This window comes from Leiobunum rupestre, chromosome 4, assembly GCF_980474605.1.
Source record: "Leiobunum rupestre chromosome 4, qqLeiRupe1.1.hap1, whole genome shotgun sequence".
Lineage (NCBI taxonomy): Eukaryota > Metazoa > Arthropoda > Arachnida > Opiliones > Sclerosomatidae > Leiobunum > Leiobunum rupestre.
The window spans coordinates 59,437,339-59,452,424 of record NC_143387.1 but is presented as its reverse complement, the minus strand read 5'-3'; the positions used below and the strand labels follow the sequence as shown (position 1 = coordinate 59,452,424).

Here is a 15,086-nt window from a genome sequence, read left to right as displayed (position 1 = left end):
ACAGAAGATCAAACTGAAGTGGCGAAGACATCCGAGTCCATAGTATACAGACCTTTAACAAGCCTAGTTACCGTTCTTCCACCGATTCTTCAACCATGTGAGCAAGTACTGTTACAAACGGTACTACTTTACGTAGAAAATCAGACTACCATGATCCTAACAAGATGCTTGTTCGACAACGCCGCTCAGCAATCCTTTATCAGAGAGGACATCTCGAGAACTCTTGATCTGCCAGTAATTTCTAAAGAGTTAGTCTTGGTTAACCCATTCGGATCAAAGGATGGCATCCTTAGAGAGCAAAGAAGGGTAAAAGTAACTCTACAAAGTATCATTGAGCGGGATAAATGCGTTCAACTTGAAGTTCTCTAAGTTCCTACAATTTGAGGTGCCCGGTTAGTGTCCCTAGAGATGCAATAATTCGTCAATTGACAGAACAAGGAATCACACTGACAGATCGTAAGGCAGTCAAGCTGAGCTTGGACTTCTAATTGGAGCCGATCATTACTGGGCCGTAGTACCTGGAAACATAGTCAGACTTGGTGGGTCTTTGGTAGCCGTCGAGAGCCTCTTTGGGTGGTCCGTGCTAGGTCCGGCTCCAGTCTCCGTTAATATGGCAGTACAGTCATCAACCATTATGATGACTATAGTGAAAGAGCCAGACCTAACCTCATATCTACCTAAGTTCTGGGAACTGGAATCCCTGGGTATCCAGCAAGAAAAGGGGCTGATGGTAACAGATCAAGAAATCGTCGAAAAGCTCGAGTCCACTATTCAGTTCAAGGGTGGCCGCTATGAAGTTCAGCTTCCATGGAAGAATAACATACCTGAGCTCAAGAACAATCTGTCAAATGCTTCAAGACGTATGAGGAGTCTTATTCGCCGATTTCAAACGGAGCCGTCACTGTATAATGAATATGAGAAGATCATTGAAGAATACCTAGAACAAGGAATCGTGGAGCAAGTACCTGTAGATGAAATCCCTCCAAGAACTGGTGACGCTTATTATATTCCTCACTTCGCGGTTTTGAGAGAGGATAAACAAACGACGAAGCTTCGAATAGTCCATGATGCTTCTTCGGCCGGCAAAGGAATACCATCGCTCTACTCATGTCTAATGCCTGGTCCAAACCTTAATCCAGATCTATTGGTTATCTTGCTTCAATTTCGAAGACACAGGATAGCTTTGATGGCAGACGTAGAAAAAGCTTTCCTACAGATATCGTTAGCAGCTGAAGATAGAAACTACGTTCACTTTCTATGGATCAAGAAGCTACCGGGAGTGGACGATCAACCAGAGTTTGTTCACCTACGAATGGCCAGAGTATTGTTTGGCGTGACATCGAGCCCTTTTCTCCTTGCTGTTACCTTGAAATATCATTTAAAGAAGTTCAAAGATGAGTATCCAGACCTTTGTAACATTCTCAACAAGAATCTTTATGTCGACGATCTACTGACAGGAGCTAATACGAGCAAGGAGGCTATGGAGATTCGTCAAAATTCGATGGAAATTCTGAAAGGGGCTGGCATGAATCTGAGAAATTGGGTCACCAACACAAAGAAACTTGCGGAGAAATGGGCATCAGAAGAAAGCAACAACGCCCAAACCAACCATTCGCAGACACTGAAGGTCCTCGGAATCACGTGGAACCCACTGAGAGATGCGTTCACCTTCGATATTTCAGAGTGACAAGAGTTCCTATTGTGAAAGAAAAAAACTAAAAGAGGAGTTCTTCAAGCTGCCGCTAGAGTCTTTGACCCAATCGGCTTCCTATCTCCATTTCTAATTATGGTCAAGTGTCTTTTCCAGAAGTTGTGGCTTCTTGGAGTAGAGTGGGATGATAATTTACGACCGGTACTTCAAGAAGAATGGGACCAGTGGTGCCCAGATTTGACCATGGTACAGAAGATATCCGTCCCTAGACACTACTACGACCAACAAGAAGAACAGCCAGTGACTCGAGGCGAGAGGTCCATATGTTCTGTGATGCCAGTACCAAGGCATATGGGGCGGTCGTTTACTTACGTTACGAGACACCGTCAGGAAAGATTGGAGTGTCATTGGTTTCATCTAAAACAAGAGTGGCTCCATTAAAGACATTGACGATGCCGAAACTCGAATTAATGGCTGCATTAATTGGAACGAGGTTGCTGAGGTATACTCTGGACGCTTTCGAGGGAGAGATTACGAACTACCGCTGTTGGTCCGATTCCGAAATAGTCCTTCATTGGATCCCAGGATCGTCGCTGCAATGGAAGCCTTTCGTTGGAAACCGCATATCAGAAATTAAAAATCTTACTGAACCACTTCTGTGGTCGTACTGTCCTACTCGAGAGAATCTGGCAGACTTACCATCAAGGGGCTGTAACGTTCAAAAGCTAATCAGAAATCAGACTTGGTGGCGAGGTCCTACTTGGTTGTCAATGAGCGAAGAATCATGGGAGAAAAACAAGTTTCAAACATCTAGTCTTCCCGTTGAGATCTTGAAAGAAAACGTCAAACCATTCAACTAAGTTGCGCCGTCAAAATCAAAGAACCATTACTGAACCTAGAGAAAAATCAGTCTGCCAGCAAAGTATTCCGTATCACTGCATGGATTTAACGCTTCGCCCACAACGCTAGAGAACCGCAGACGAAAAGAATCGGAGATCACTTGCAATCTGACGAAATTCGTCAAGCAAAGCTGTTATGGATAAGACACGCTCAAGAAGAAGCCTTTTCGGACGAGCGAAAACTCTTAATAGACGAAATTGGTCTCCCACAGTCATTAAAACTTGCGCAGTTTCACCCATTTATCGACGGAGAACTTATCCGAATTGGCGGCCGACTGCAGTTTTCAAGCTTAGACTTCAAGAGTAAACATCCATATGTACTTCCCAGCAAACACCGACTAGCTGAACTTTTGGTTAAGGACTGGCACTCGAAAATGATGCTCGGCGGGTTGAACAGCACTATCACGGAACTGAGAGAGGAATTTTGGTATCTTCAAGGACGAAAACTTGTCAAGAAGGTCGTTGGACGTTGTCGTATCTGCAAGCGATATCAGGTTAAATCAGGTAGTCAAGTAATGGCTCCACTTCCGGCGGACCGAGTAACAGAGTCGGAACCCTTTACCATCACCGGCATCGATTTTGAGGGTCCACTTTTCATCGACGAAGGAACCGAAGGTTTACATCGACCTGTTTACCTGCGGAGTTACCCGAGCGGTTCATCTAGAAATCATGAAGGACATGAGTGCAGAAAAATTCCTGTTGGCTTTCCGACAATTTTTACTTCACCGAGGTGTTTGCAGTACGATCTACTCGGACAATGCTAAAGATTTTAAACGAGCCGACAAAGATATTAAACACTTGTACCGAACCATCAAGGAACCGGAGGTACAAAACTATGCCGGCGAGAGAGGAATCAAATGGATTTATATCGTTGAGCGAGCAGCGTGGTGGGGAGGCTTTTGGGAGCGCATGGTTCAGTCTGTAAAAGCCTGCCTCATGGAAGAACCTCTCTAAACTACGAGGAGTTGACTACCACCAGTACTCAACTCTCGACCCTAACCCACACCTTTACCGAAACCGGGGAACCAGAAGCCTTAACTCCCAGTCATTTCTTGTTGGGTCGACGTCTCACCGCACTACCAAACCAAGATTTCCGAGCCTATCCACCGACTGTTACCCGAGACCAACTGAAGAAGAGGCTAAAGTTCCGGCACCTGCTCCTTAATTCTGGCGTAGCTGGCGTACTAATTATCTCATGGAGTTACGCTCAGCACATTCCAGTCCACCGGTTGTCAACGCAGTCCAGTTCAAGAAAGACGATGTCGTATTAATTGGCGATCAGCACCGTCCGAGACAGTCCTGGCGCCTTGCACGAGTCCTGGAAGTCTATCCTGGTAGAGATGGCTTGGTCCGATCCTGCTCACTTCGCCTGCCAGATGGTACAACCTTAAGGAGGGCCGTTCAAATAAACTAATCTAATATTTCTTATTCGAATATCCGACTTAAGTTCTTCAGATTTAGATAAACGCAACAAACTACAAAAGCCAGCAAAATTAAATTTTGTCAAAAAGAAACGGTAATTTTCGGTCATGTGGTTGGAAATGAGGTTGTCAAAGTTGACCCCTCTAAAACGGCAGCAATAAATGCTTTAAATCATCCTAGGATTGGCTAGTTACTATCATCGCTTTATAAAGGGTTTCGCATCAATTTCTTCGCCATTAACGGCACTATTACCAAAACATGTTAAATGGGATTGGACATATTCTCAGAATTCCGCTTTCGAAACCCTTAGAGAGACTTTGGTGGCTGCGCCAATCCTGGGAACCCCAGATTTTAAAGCCCCTTTTGTTATCGAATGCGACGCGTCTAATACTGGCTTCGGCGCTGAGGTGGGGTGGCGGAGTGGTTAGTACTTTCGCCTCGCAGCAAGAGGAGCCTGGTTCGATCCCAGCTTGTGGCACTGGGTGAAAACTCGGAACAACTCCTTCTGCGTTGAGTTTGCAAGTTCTCTCCCCACTGGTTTAAGGGGTTTCCCCCGAGTTCTTCGGTTTCCCCTTCCATAAAAACTTGTCTAGGTTAACGGTAATAGTTAGTGTAGGGAGCTGTTGGCTCGATCTCGTGGCATGCAGGGCTTACCACTACCCTCCTACGCATTGTAACCCGGCCACCTGAATTAAGGGCTTTAAAAGTCGCATGATGACTTAGGCCTAAGGTGGTGCCTTGGGTATTAGCCTAGCTGATTATTTTTTTTTAATTAATGCAAAAGAGCAAATGTTGTTATTCAGTACGCCAGTCATAAGCTGACGGACGCCGAGAAAAATTATTCTACTACCGAGAAAGAGGCCCTCCCTGCGGAATTTACCGTAGAAAAATGTCGTCCCTATATTGAGGGACGACATTTCGTTTTATTTACCTATCATTCGGCCTTAGTTTGGTTACTTAAAGTATGCCAGTTGGTACGCTAGGCTGCAGGCATTTAATTATACGGTACACCATCTACCCGGTAGCAAAAACCGGGTGGCGGACGCGTTGTCTCGTTTGCCGACAGTTTTGGATGACGACTCGCAGGCGGGTCCGAGTCCGGACGCTGAAGGTACTGTTGCTGTGGTGGGCGCCCTTAAGGGAATCCCACTGTTACCTATTGAATTTGATTCCCAACTCCTTATCGCCGCACAGTCAAAGGATGAAACCATTGGCCCTATAATGGATTATCCCGCCGGCCAATAACCGCGACCGTCCGCGTATCGGCATCTTCGGCCAAGTCTGGTGCACGACAGAAATGTGCGCGTCCTCAAGCCATCCATCGAGGGACTAAAGAAGTCATTTGTTTTAGGACCTTAAAACTGTTAAAGTGTATTAGTATTATTTTATATTTTAATTTCATTTAATAAAACCTGGCCAAATCAAACGTATGTACGATCCATTAATTTTTATTACATTTCAACTTGTAGACAATTATTTTAAATTTTTCCGAGAAGAAAGTTAACATACATATTTAATTTAAAAGTGTCTCAACGTAATACCAGAGAATGTTTAGGAAACGGTTCTTAAATGGCGCCACCAGTTTCGCCAGTCTCATAGCGGGCGGTATAAAGTTAGGATTAGGAGGACGGAAAAATTAACCAGCTCGTATTTGATATTTTAATGCGCTTGTTAAAGATTAAACCAGCTGGTAATCCAAAATATACCTCTTCTCGGAAGAGTCATAGAGTATAGAAAGAAGAGGAGTCGAAGGCTGTGGCTTTGGCTATGCATTTCGGTAGTTCTCGCCGTTTTTTTGCCTCCTAACATCCGGTTTGATTTTCAAAATGTTCTCAACCAATAGGAGCTCTGAGATGTTTCGTCTAATCTTTAAGTCAAACAAAATTACGAAAAGAGGCGATCGCTTATCGTTTTGTTGGAATATTAATAATTTAATTTAATTTCCAAGAAAATAAGGCAGGATATTTTCGTCTATACGTAAATAGACTTTAGTACGTTTCCGGTTCGTGTAAAATTTTACGTTAAATAACTTACAAAAAACAAAATCCTCTTAAGCCTTGGTTTTGTTATTATTACCAATTTACCATAACGTTATTCATGCACGATTTTACGATCCTAGAACGTTATTGAGTCATAGAGTATAGATATAATCAATATTTCTTTACTCTATAAAATGTCAAGTCCGAGGTATCGGTGTTGTTACGGCCCATGTATGAAAAATACCAGACCAAAGCCGAAAACGCAACCGGACGTTTATCTCATTCGCTTTCCTTCACCGAAAACGGAACGAGAAAAATGTGAAAGATGGGTTTTAGCTTGTGGGCGCCCAAGTTTTTCAATAAAAGATGCAACTAAATCGAGTCGATTATGCACCCGTCACTTTGAAGGTTTTCAAGGACCAGCTCCATTAAATCCGGATCCAGTTCCATTAAAAAATGTCATGCTTATAAACGTCAAATTACCAACTGAACAAATATAACGTTTGTGTTGGAAATTAGGATAAAGATTTTGTTGTTTTGATTAACAGAAAGACTAAGTCCAGGGCAGAGTAAAACAGGTCACTATTGTGAAAAACTACAAACCATTTTTAGTGATAATTGTCATCTTTTAATTCCGACAAAAAACGTTGTTACTCATGTATACGATACAGAGGATCTCTCAGGAAAATTCGATGGAGTCATAATTTAAAATCAGTAGCTAACGAAGGAAAGAAAACGCGAAAAAAAGTGATAAATAAACATAAAACAATGTCTTCAAACTGCCAAAAAACCAAAGCCGCAATATCCACAATGAGAGAGATATTTAAAGATCGATTGAAAATGGAAGCAACCGGGTCATTTTCTTCAGTGTTTATAAAACAGCAATTAAAAGCTATGCAGAGGTCCAAATATGGAATGCGGTGGGATAAAACATTTTTGAAATGGTGTTGTTATCTGAAAAACAAATCAAAAGCATCTTACGAAGCATTAAGAAAATCAGATTGCAATCATTTGCCAACCTCAAGGACACTGTATAACGAGCGAGAAGTTGTGACAACTAAAAGTGGCTTTCATCAGGCTACGTTTGATGACATGACTAAGAAGACAAACATTTTGCACCGTAAAAATTGGGATCGCTATTTCGTTATTCTACTGGACGAGATGAAAGTAAAGGAGGACTTAATGTGTCACAAGAATACTGGCTTTTTAACTGGGTTTAAAGACATAAACGACGACATTAACAACTTAGATGATAATAAAAGAGTGATCAATGAGATAGATACTCCTCCATGGGCTACCCATATTCTTCAATTGATGTTACGGGGTGTAACAAACAAATTAAAAATTCCCTTTACACACTTCCCTACGACTGGTGTAAGTAGTACAGAAATATATTGCATAGTGCCAGAAGCTATCGAAAGATTGGAAAACAGCGGATTTCGAATAATTGGAACTGTAGGAGACGGTGCCTCGTCTAATAGAAAATATTTTAAGATGTGTTCTGAATCAGCTGGACAATTTAAAGGTGACGGTACTCCAATAACGTTTTGTACTCCCAACCTATTCGCTAACGATGAAGAGGGAAATATTTACTTCATTTCTGATCCGCCCCATCTGATCAAGACAACCAGAAACTGTTTTCATAATAGTTAAAAAAACTCTAAGATTAGACATTTGTGGAAAAACAATGATAATATTTCCTGGGATGTTATCATAAAACTATATTACTTTCAACTTCGCCGAAGAGGTGAATTTAAACATTTAACAAAGCTGACCTACAGTCATGTTTTCTTAAACTCATATGGAAAAATGAGGGTAAATTATGCTGCTCAAGTACTCAGCGAATCTGTGGCCTGTGCCATCGAAACGTGTTTAGATAAAGAGAAATACCCCGAGACCACAAACTTTACACGCACATTGAATAAATTTTTTTACATCTGCAATGTCAAAATCTTTAAAGAAGCCTTTGAAAAAAAAAAATCTGATAAAACCCATTTTCGATCAGCTAATGATGAAAGACTAATAGCGATTTCCACTGGGAAGCTCCGAGAGCGCCCCGAATTTCGACGTCACAGCTCGTGTCGAGATTTCTAAGGATCGCGGTCGAGCGAGTTTCCCAGTGAAATACAACCACGTTTTAAGAGCAACTCTCGGGGCGAGCATTTTCCAGTGAAATACGCGGAAAGTCATGGCGGACAATAATATTGTATTCGATAAACTTTATTAATCATCCATGGTTAAGCCTAGGCGTAAAGGAGAACTTACTTCATTTTCGGAGTAGGAATATACCACATCCTCTATATATCTTATTATTTTAGGCCTTTATACTATTTCCGGCGTTTGCCTTAAAAGAATTGCCTATATTTCTTCTTCGGAACTATCCAAAGACGATTCTATAAACAAATAAGCAGCCCGAATATTTATTGTCCTATCTAGTTCCGCCATTTTTAAAAATCACGAAAACCGCTTGAAATCTGCCGATCCGTCGAATTTCTCGGATCAAAATTTTCGCTCTCAGAGCGCTCGCTGTAAGAGCGAGATTGCCAGTGGAAGACACGGATTTCGTCTCGAGCTGCTCTCGATTTCCCAGTGGAGGACGAAATCTCATCACAAGCGCTCCCGGAGCGCCCGAAATCCCCCAGTGGAAATCGCTATTAAAGTATAACTTAACACATGAAATTTAAATGGAAATAAATCTCACCCAATTTTTATATTTATTTAGTGGCTGGAATCTGATTTCATTGAATATCTCGATGATTAAGAAGCGGAAGTATTTAATCGTGAAGGAAAGTACTCGACCAGTGATCGTGCTAAGATGCTGCTTAGTAAAGAAACCATCGAAGGATTGAAAATGACTGGTATTTATTAAGATAGAGGAAAAATTGTGATTATTAATTAATAAGAATGTTTCATTATAGCTCACTCAGTTGCAAGTGTGGTTAAAGTTTTGCTCAATAAGGGAGCTCCTTTTATTTTAACGCAGCACCTTAACCAGGATCCTATCGAACAGTATTTTGGGCGTATGAGATCAGCTGGTGGAAGGAGTAACAATCCGTCAGTTTGGCACTACCAATCTAACATTGATAAATTATAGTCGCTGAAAGGATTTGTTTCAGAAGCAATTGGAGGAAACACCAAACTATCTAATTAAATTTGTTCCATATTTAAACCATTTTTTAATACTTCCAAGGTATTACAAATATTTCAAAAATAAATCTTTATCAACTTCATCATTTAAAAAACTATAGTCATTATCATTGATCAGGTCAGGTACTATAGTTTGATTAGGTTTGACTATTGACGGGGTTTAACTTGAGCCCGTACTACATTGTTCAGTTTACTCACATTAGGTACTACAGCGTTAGGTTTAATCACAGCAGGTACTATAGCGTTAGGTTTAATCACAGCAGGTACTACAATGGTGGGTTTGATCACAGTGGGTTTAATCTTTATTATGGGGGTGGTATTCGCCAATTGTTTTGATGATGTAGGAGCTAAGTTTTTGATTTGACTGGAATCATTTGGGACGGATATTGGAGAACATAGCGCTCTTAATTTTCCTGGAGACGCTGCAGAGGAGTTTGTGCCAGGTTTTGAGGTCAGAGAATATGGCTTTAGTTTCTTATTTGGTGAATTTTCTTTATTTTTCTGGCCTTTAATTTTTGTAGGGGTTGAGATTTTAACTTTTGTAGGAGAGCTCGGTAGATTTTGAGCAACCTCTTTAATTTTGGACGCAGCAGCTTCGCTTCTTTCTTTGATAGCTTTCCTTGAAGATTTTTTTGCTTTTAACGATTCTTTTGTATCGTGTTGGTAATGCTCCAAAACATCTTTGACTAAAACTTTACCCCTAGTATTAAGAAAAGTCTCTATGACGTGTTTTAGCCATTTAAGATTCAAATCTTCACGCATCGCAGTTATTTTTTCCCATTCTTTTAATATAACCTCGTCTTTCAATATTGCCTCTGCTGTGTTTTGTTTTAAGTTCTTGTTCCTAATATTACTAACCGATTCTGCATCTAAATACATATAGTATTTGTCAGAGATAATCTTCATACGAATGGTTAGGTTGAAGAAGTCCTCTTGCACTTTAATTAAACCACCCCGATTGAGGGAATTTATCCAGCGTTCGGATCTGTCTAGAGATTGTTCAAGCACCGGCTCCGCTGGTTTTTCAATGTTTTTCATTAATGCTTCCGGGCAGTTCTTCCATTTTAAAGAACGTCCTAAAAATCCAGCAACATACCGTAGTACATCCTCATTTACTTGGCGATTATGTTTGTCTACCTTTTGGCTTTCAGTCTTCTTCTCATCAATGTCTTTGGTTGTTAAGATGGCTTTTGCTTTCTTTTCTTCCACTTTTCATAAGGCCAGAAAAAAATTCGGTAAATCATCTGGATAAATGTGTTTTGAAAACATTCAGATAGTAGCTGGAATTTGGGAAAATTTTCTCTGAGGACTGATCTTAAATACCCGCCTTTCCGTTCATGGAAACTTATCTTTAGAACTGTTTCAATATAAGTACAGAGTAGAAGATTATTTTTGGTAATTATGTCTCTCAAATGTCTCAAAACTACAAAAGATACCTTCCCAGATATGCTTATCTCATTAAAAAATAGATTAATATTGGCCAGGTTTTCAGTCACATACTCTTCTTTACGCCTTTCAAGTTGGGCTAATGTTTCACACAACAACATTGGAAGCCTATCTACGGTGTAAATATTGTATTTAGTTAAATTAAACATCTATTTAGTAATCAAGAAATTTATCTTACTTTCGACATCAGCGTTTCCAATTAATCCACCTCCACCCCACATTTTAACACGTGTTTTTATTTACCTACTCAACCATAAACTTGAGAGCTGGCCATAGAGCATTGAGCGGACGGCGTACGTGAAAAAATCACGTGCGCAATGCCGGAAGTTAAAAGACAAAACTCGAAAGCGAGATCTTCAGAACGTAGCCTTCGACTCCTATTCTTTCTATACTCTATGGAAGAGTTTACCATTGGGCGTATTAACTACTGGACACGGCACGCAACGATATACCGCCATATTCAGAGCTTCCTCCTAAAAACGTAATCCCGGTCCTATCTCGACCGGTAGAATATTTTTAGTATAATTAAAACAAGTTGGCAAGCCAAAATATACCTCTCCTCGGAAGAATGGTCCCTAGTGGTATTAATTTCTCGACACGACCCCCAAAGATATCTCCGCAATTCAGAGTTATTTACGAAAAACGTATTCTCGGTTCAAACCCTGCCCGGTATAAAATTTTAATTTTAATTTAAATAATTGAGACGAAACAATCGAGTTTAATTTAATGTGGTAGAGCGCTCGACTGCCAAGCCGAATGGCCTGGGTTCGAAACCTGGGTGGCGCATTTGTTTTTAATCAATAAAGAAACGCTAAATTAGAATTTCTTCGATGCAATAATTTCAATTTCAATTCTATTTCAATTAAATCAAAATTTCGTACTCTATTAAATACGCTTCCGATAAAGCTGAAGGTCTAATTTTCAATGAAGCGTAACAAGTGTCGGTGGTTCTGTGGTAGAACGTCCGCCTGTCAAGCAGGAGGTCTCGGGTTCAAATCCCGCCCGATGCGATCGCAAATTGATACTAAGACGAATACCGTGTACAACTGGTGGAAACCCTGCCATTGGACGTTGAGAGGTAGCATTACACTCAGCACTCGGTCCGTCCCAAAGTCATTAAGAAGAAGTTGGAGATAAAACGCCCATACAAACACAACAGACTCAACATGCACAACCATCAGAACACAAACACAACAAACTCAACACTCACAACCTACGCATAAACATTACAAAAACGTAATACACCAAACCGTCACGACGGTGAGCGAAAAAACACCAACCAAACCGCAAATGAATCCGTTAACGCTCACCGTCACACGGTGGTATTGCCAACCCTTAGAGAAACTGCGAACGCAGAGATCTCAAGAAACTGCGTACGCAGTGATTACACTTTGCACCGAAAATGCGAACGCGTTCGCAGGCCTGACAGACAGACAGACACGGTGATTGTATAACCCCTCCTAGCGGTTCCGGGTTCTACCCTTTATCCTCTTATCTCTGTCGACCGCAATGACAATAAGATGTATACCGTAAACATTTGGGGGAAGCCCTGCAATTTGGACGTTCAGTAGAAGTTGGAGAGTAGTTACCCAGTACATACAAAACACAAACACACATATCATTCAAAAACACGACACAATATCATACGCAATGAAAAAACCGCTTAACTATGTACGCAAACCGCAAAATAAAAGAGATAAGCGGTTTTGGAAATAAAGGCGTTTTAGAAAACATTTTACCAAATCCCAAAACTGGGAACGCGGTGATTGCACAGTTTGTGACTTTGCCCCGAAACAGCGAACACGTTTCCGCAGCGAAAAACAGAGAGACACAAACACACAAACACGGTGATTGTAAAACCCCTCCTAGGGAAGTAGTTTCCTCGGAGATATAACAACTACTGAGTCGGTTTGTTCCGAGATAAATTGTTCGTCAAGTAAAATACAAAACTCCCGTTAATATCTTTTCAAGTTTCCGAAGTGTAACGACGGCTTTTTCTTGCATAGGCCTATATTTACAATAACATAATTCATAAAATTTTTGTTTCCATTTTGTGGCTGGAACATGTAAAAAATTAAAAATTGTTAAATAAACAGAATTCCTACACGTTAATCATAAGCTTCGCTCATATTTATTTCACTGATGACAGTTTTATGAATATTAAAACTAACAAGTTGGCAAGCCAAAATATACCTCTCCTCGGAAGAATTGTCCCTAGTGGTATTAATTTATCGAGATAACCCTTAAAGATATATCTCCGCAATTTAGAGTTATTTGTTAAAAATATTAACCCATTTCTATCCCGCCCGGTATAAAATTTTAATTATAATTAAAATAATTGAGACGAAACGACCAATTTTAATTTATTCAGAATATCATAAGTTAAGTAGTTACAACAGTAAGTTAGACGTACTATAACAATGCACAATTGAATTAAACCCTTTTACAGAACAAGTTTATCAGTTAAATATAATACGAAGCAAATTTTAATGAAAGAAATATCTACAGAGGCTTTTTGGAATTACTCTCTTACGAAATACTTGCCGCATCTTTAACGCTCATTTTATTTCAACACTCGCCCTTGATGAAGATACCGTAGATATCTGGTAGTGGACGACTCGTTCACTTCCTGTTGACGTTGTGACGCATACCACATGAAAAAGACCAATGCCGTCCAATTTCCAATATCATATAATGACTCGCACACCCAAGAAATCATTGACTGCGTTAGAAATCGTAGATATCCAAATATCCACACCAAATGTATTTACAAGAAGCAAAAACCTTACCATCAACAAAGCACAGAGAGCCACTTGACGAACCGCCAGCTCTTAAAGCAATTTACGTTAAATTATCTCCTTTGAATTAACAGAACTATATATAGGTCGTTAAAAAAGTGGACCACCCACAGGGTCTACCCTTTAACCCTCTAATCTCGGCTGACTGCGCTAAAACAAGATTTAACCTTTAAAAAATACCAGATTAGACCTTCATAAATTCATTAATAAAAAAGACTTTATTACCTATTATGCTTACGATGCCTGTCTTAATTTCAGTGAATCTAAGGAGCTATCGGTGGTTCTGTGGTAGAGCGCTCGACTGCCAAGCCGAATGGTCTGGGTTCGAAACCTGGGTGGCGCATTTATTTTTAATCAATAGAGAAACGCTAAAGTAGAATTTCTTCGATGCAATAATTTCAATTTCAATTCTATTTCAATTAAACCAAAATTTCGTACTCTATTAAATACGCTTCCGATAAAGCTGAAGGTCTAATTTTCAATAAGGCGTAACAAGTGTCGGTGGTTCTGTGGTAGAACGTCCGCCTGTCAATCAGGAGGTCTCGGGTTCAAATCCCGCCCGATGCGATCGCAAATTGATACTAAGACGAATACCGTGTACAACTGGTGGAAACCCTGCCATTGGACGTTGAGAGGTAGCATTACACTCAGCACTCGGTCCGTCCCAAAGTCATTAAGAAGAAGTTGGAGAGAAAACGCCCATATAAACACAACAGACTCAACATGCACATCCATCAGAACACAAACACAACAAATTCAACACTCACAACCTACGCATAAACATTACAAAAACCGTAATACACCAAACCGTCACGACGGTGAGCGAAAAAACACCATCCAAACCAAACCGCAAATGCATCCGTTAACGCTCACCGTCACACGGTGGTTTTGCCAACCCTTTGAGAAACTGCGTACGCAGTGATTACACTTTGCACCGAAAATGCGAACGCGTTCGCAGTCCTGACAGACAGACACACCCACAGACCCACCCACAGACCCACCCACAGACCCACCCACCCACAGACCCACCCACAGACAGACACGGTCGTTGTATAACCCCTCCTAGGGGACTTTGTCCCCTCGGAGAGGTAAAAATTGATCAAAATTATCTCAATAATTTTCCACTTAATTGATAAAGAGATCCTTCTGTAGGGCTACGGAAAGTATAGAGTAATTACAAATGCTTCTTATCATTTACCGGTAAATAAAAAATAAAAAATATGTGAGCGCGAATCAGAAGAAACCACGACAAAAGAATTTATAATAAGCCAAATGAATTCTTATTTTATTCAATGCGCGCGCGTTAAAAAACCGAAACCGTGATAGACGATCTCTGAAAAACCTTGACGAAATTAAAACATTACCAGAATAGGTACGCATCTCAATAGCGAAGCGACCTAAATACTCCCTGGTAATACACAAAATCAAAGATAATATAGAACTCCGTACCCTAGATTCGAGCTTTCAGATTGTGAAACGAAGCTATTACCTACTTCCAGCTCGTGACCTCCGAAAAAAAGGCCTCCATTGGATGCTGTAGGGCGCTATCTATAGTTGATTACCATGGAGTTTCGGCAGGAAATGTGTAAACGCATTAAAACGATATAGACGCTTAAATAAAACCGGCTCAGCGATTTGCTAGAAATATTAATACAGACCGGACATACTTGTAAAGGCATTATATTTTAAAGCGCGCTGCTTAATATTTCAATATAGGGGGGGCTCGTTGAATTTCGCACGTGCC

General features: G+C 40.5%; 3 protein-coding genes and 1 long non-coding RNA gene across 8 annotated transcripts; 3 read left to right on the top strand and 1 right to left on the bottom strand.

Annotated features, from left to right (window-relative positions):
• The first annotated feature begins 610 nt into the window (after window positions 1-610).
• Window positions 611-1,687, top strand: LOC149948535 (uncharacterized). The gene has a single exon (XM_090171101.1). It carries the CDS (start codon window positions 611-613, stop codon window positions 1,685-1,687), a length of 1,077 nt encoding a protein of 358 aa, XP_090027227.1.
• A 99-nt stretch (window positions 1,688-1,786) lies between these two features.
• LOC149948534 (uncharacterized) lies at window positions 1,787-3,504 on the top strand. Its single transcript, XM_090171100.1, has 3 exons — window positions 1,787-1,998; window positions 2,621-3,165; window positions 3,215-3,504. Exons 1-3 carry the CDS (start codon window positions 1,787-1,789, stop codon window positions 3,502-3,504), a joined length of 1,047 nt encoding a protein of 348 aa, XP_090027226.1.
• A 2,618-nt stretch (window positions 3,505-6,122) lies between these two features.
• LOC149948533 (uncharacterized) lies at window positions 6,123-9,182 on the top strand. Of its 2 annotated transcripts, XR_016480366.1 has the most exons (4): window positions 6,123-8,610; window positions 8,674-8,809; window positions 8,870-9,005; window positions 9,068-9,182. It is a non-coding gene; the product is annotated as an uncharacterized LOC149948533 (long non-coding RNA). The 2 variants fall into 2 exon arrangements; XR_016480365.1 differs by having other exon boundaries at window positions 8,870-9,182.
• LOC149948532 (uncharacterized) lies at window positions 9,099-10,789 on the bottom strand. 4 transcript variants are annotated; one of them, XM_090172149.1, is made up of 3 exons: window positions 10,723-10,789; window positions 10,236-10,656; window positions 9,099-10,174 (listed from the first exon to the last, which is right to left on the bottom strand). In XM_090172149.1, exon 3 carries the CDS (start codon window positions 10,134-10,136, stop codon window positions 9,246-9,248), a length of 891 nt encoding a protein of 296 aa, XP_090028275.1. In that variant the 5' UTR covers window positions 10,137-10,174; window positions 10,236-10,656; window positions 10,723-10,789; the 3' UTR covers window positions 9,099-9,245. The 4 variants fall into 4 exon arrangements, with proteins under 4 accessions (XP_090028275.1, XP_090028274.1, XP_090028276.1 ...); XM_090172148.1 differs by having other exon boundaries at window positions 9,099-10,455; window positions 10,535-10,656; XM_090172150.1 differs by having other exon boundaries at window positions 9,099-10,378; window positions 10,599-10,656.
• Between the last annotated feature and the right edge of the window lie 4,297 nt (window positions 10,790-15,086).

Excerpts from the sequence above, each read along its gene's own strand:
- LOC149948535 (XM_090171101.1), top strand. The coding sequence starts at position 611 with ATGGCAGTACAGTCATCAACCATTATGATGACTATAGTGAAAGAGCCA.
- LOC149948534 (XM_090171100.1), top strand. The coding sequence starts at position 1,787 with ATGGTCAAGTGTCTTTTCCAGAAGTTGTGGCTTCTTGGAGTAGAGTGG. Across the intron at positions 1,999-2,620 it reads TCTGTGATGCCAGTACCAAG|AGAACCGCAGACGAAAAGAA; the intron begins GCATATGGGGCG and ends CCACAACGCTAG. Across the intron at positions 3,166-3,214 it reads CATCGACGAAGGAACCGAAG|AAATCATGAAGGACATGAGT; the intron begins GTTTACATCGAC and ends CGGTTCATCTAG.
- LOC149948532 (XM_090172149.1), bottom strand. The coding sequence starts at position 10,136 with ATGAAAAACATTGAAAAACCAGCGGAGCCGGTGCTTGAACAATCTCTA.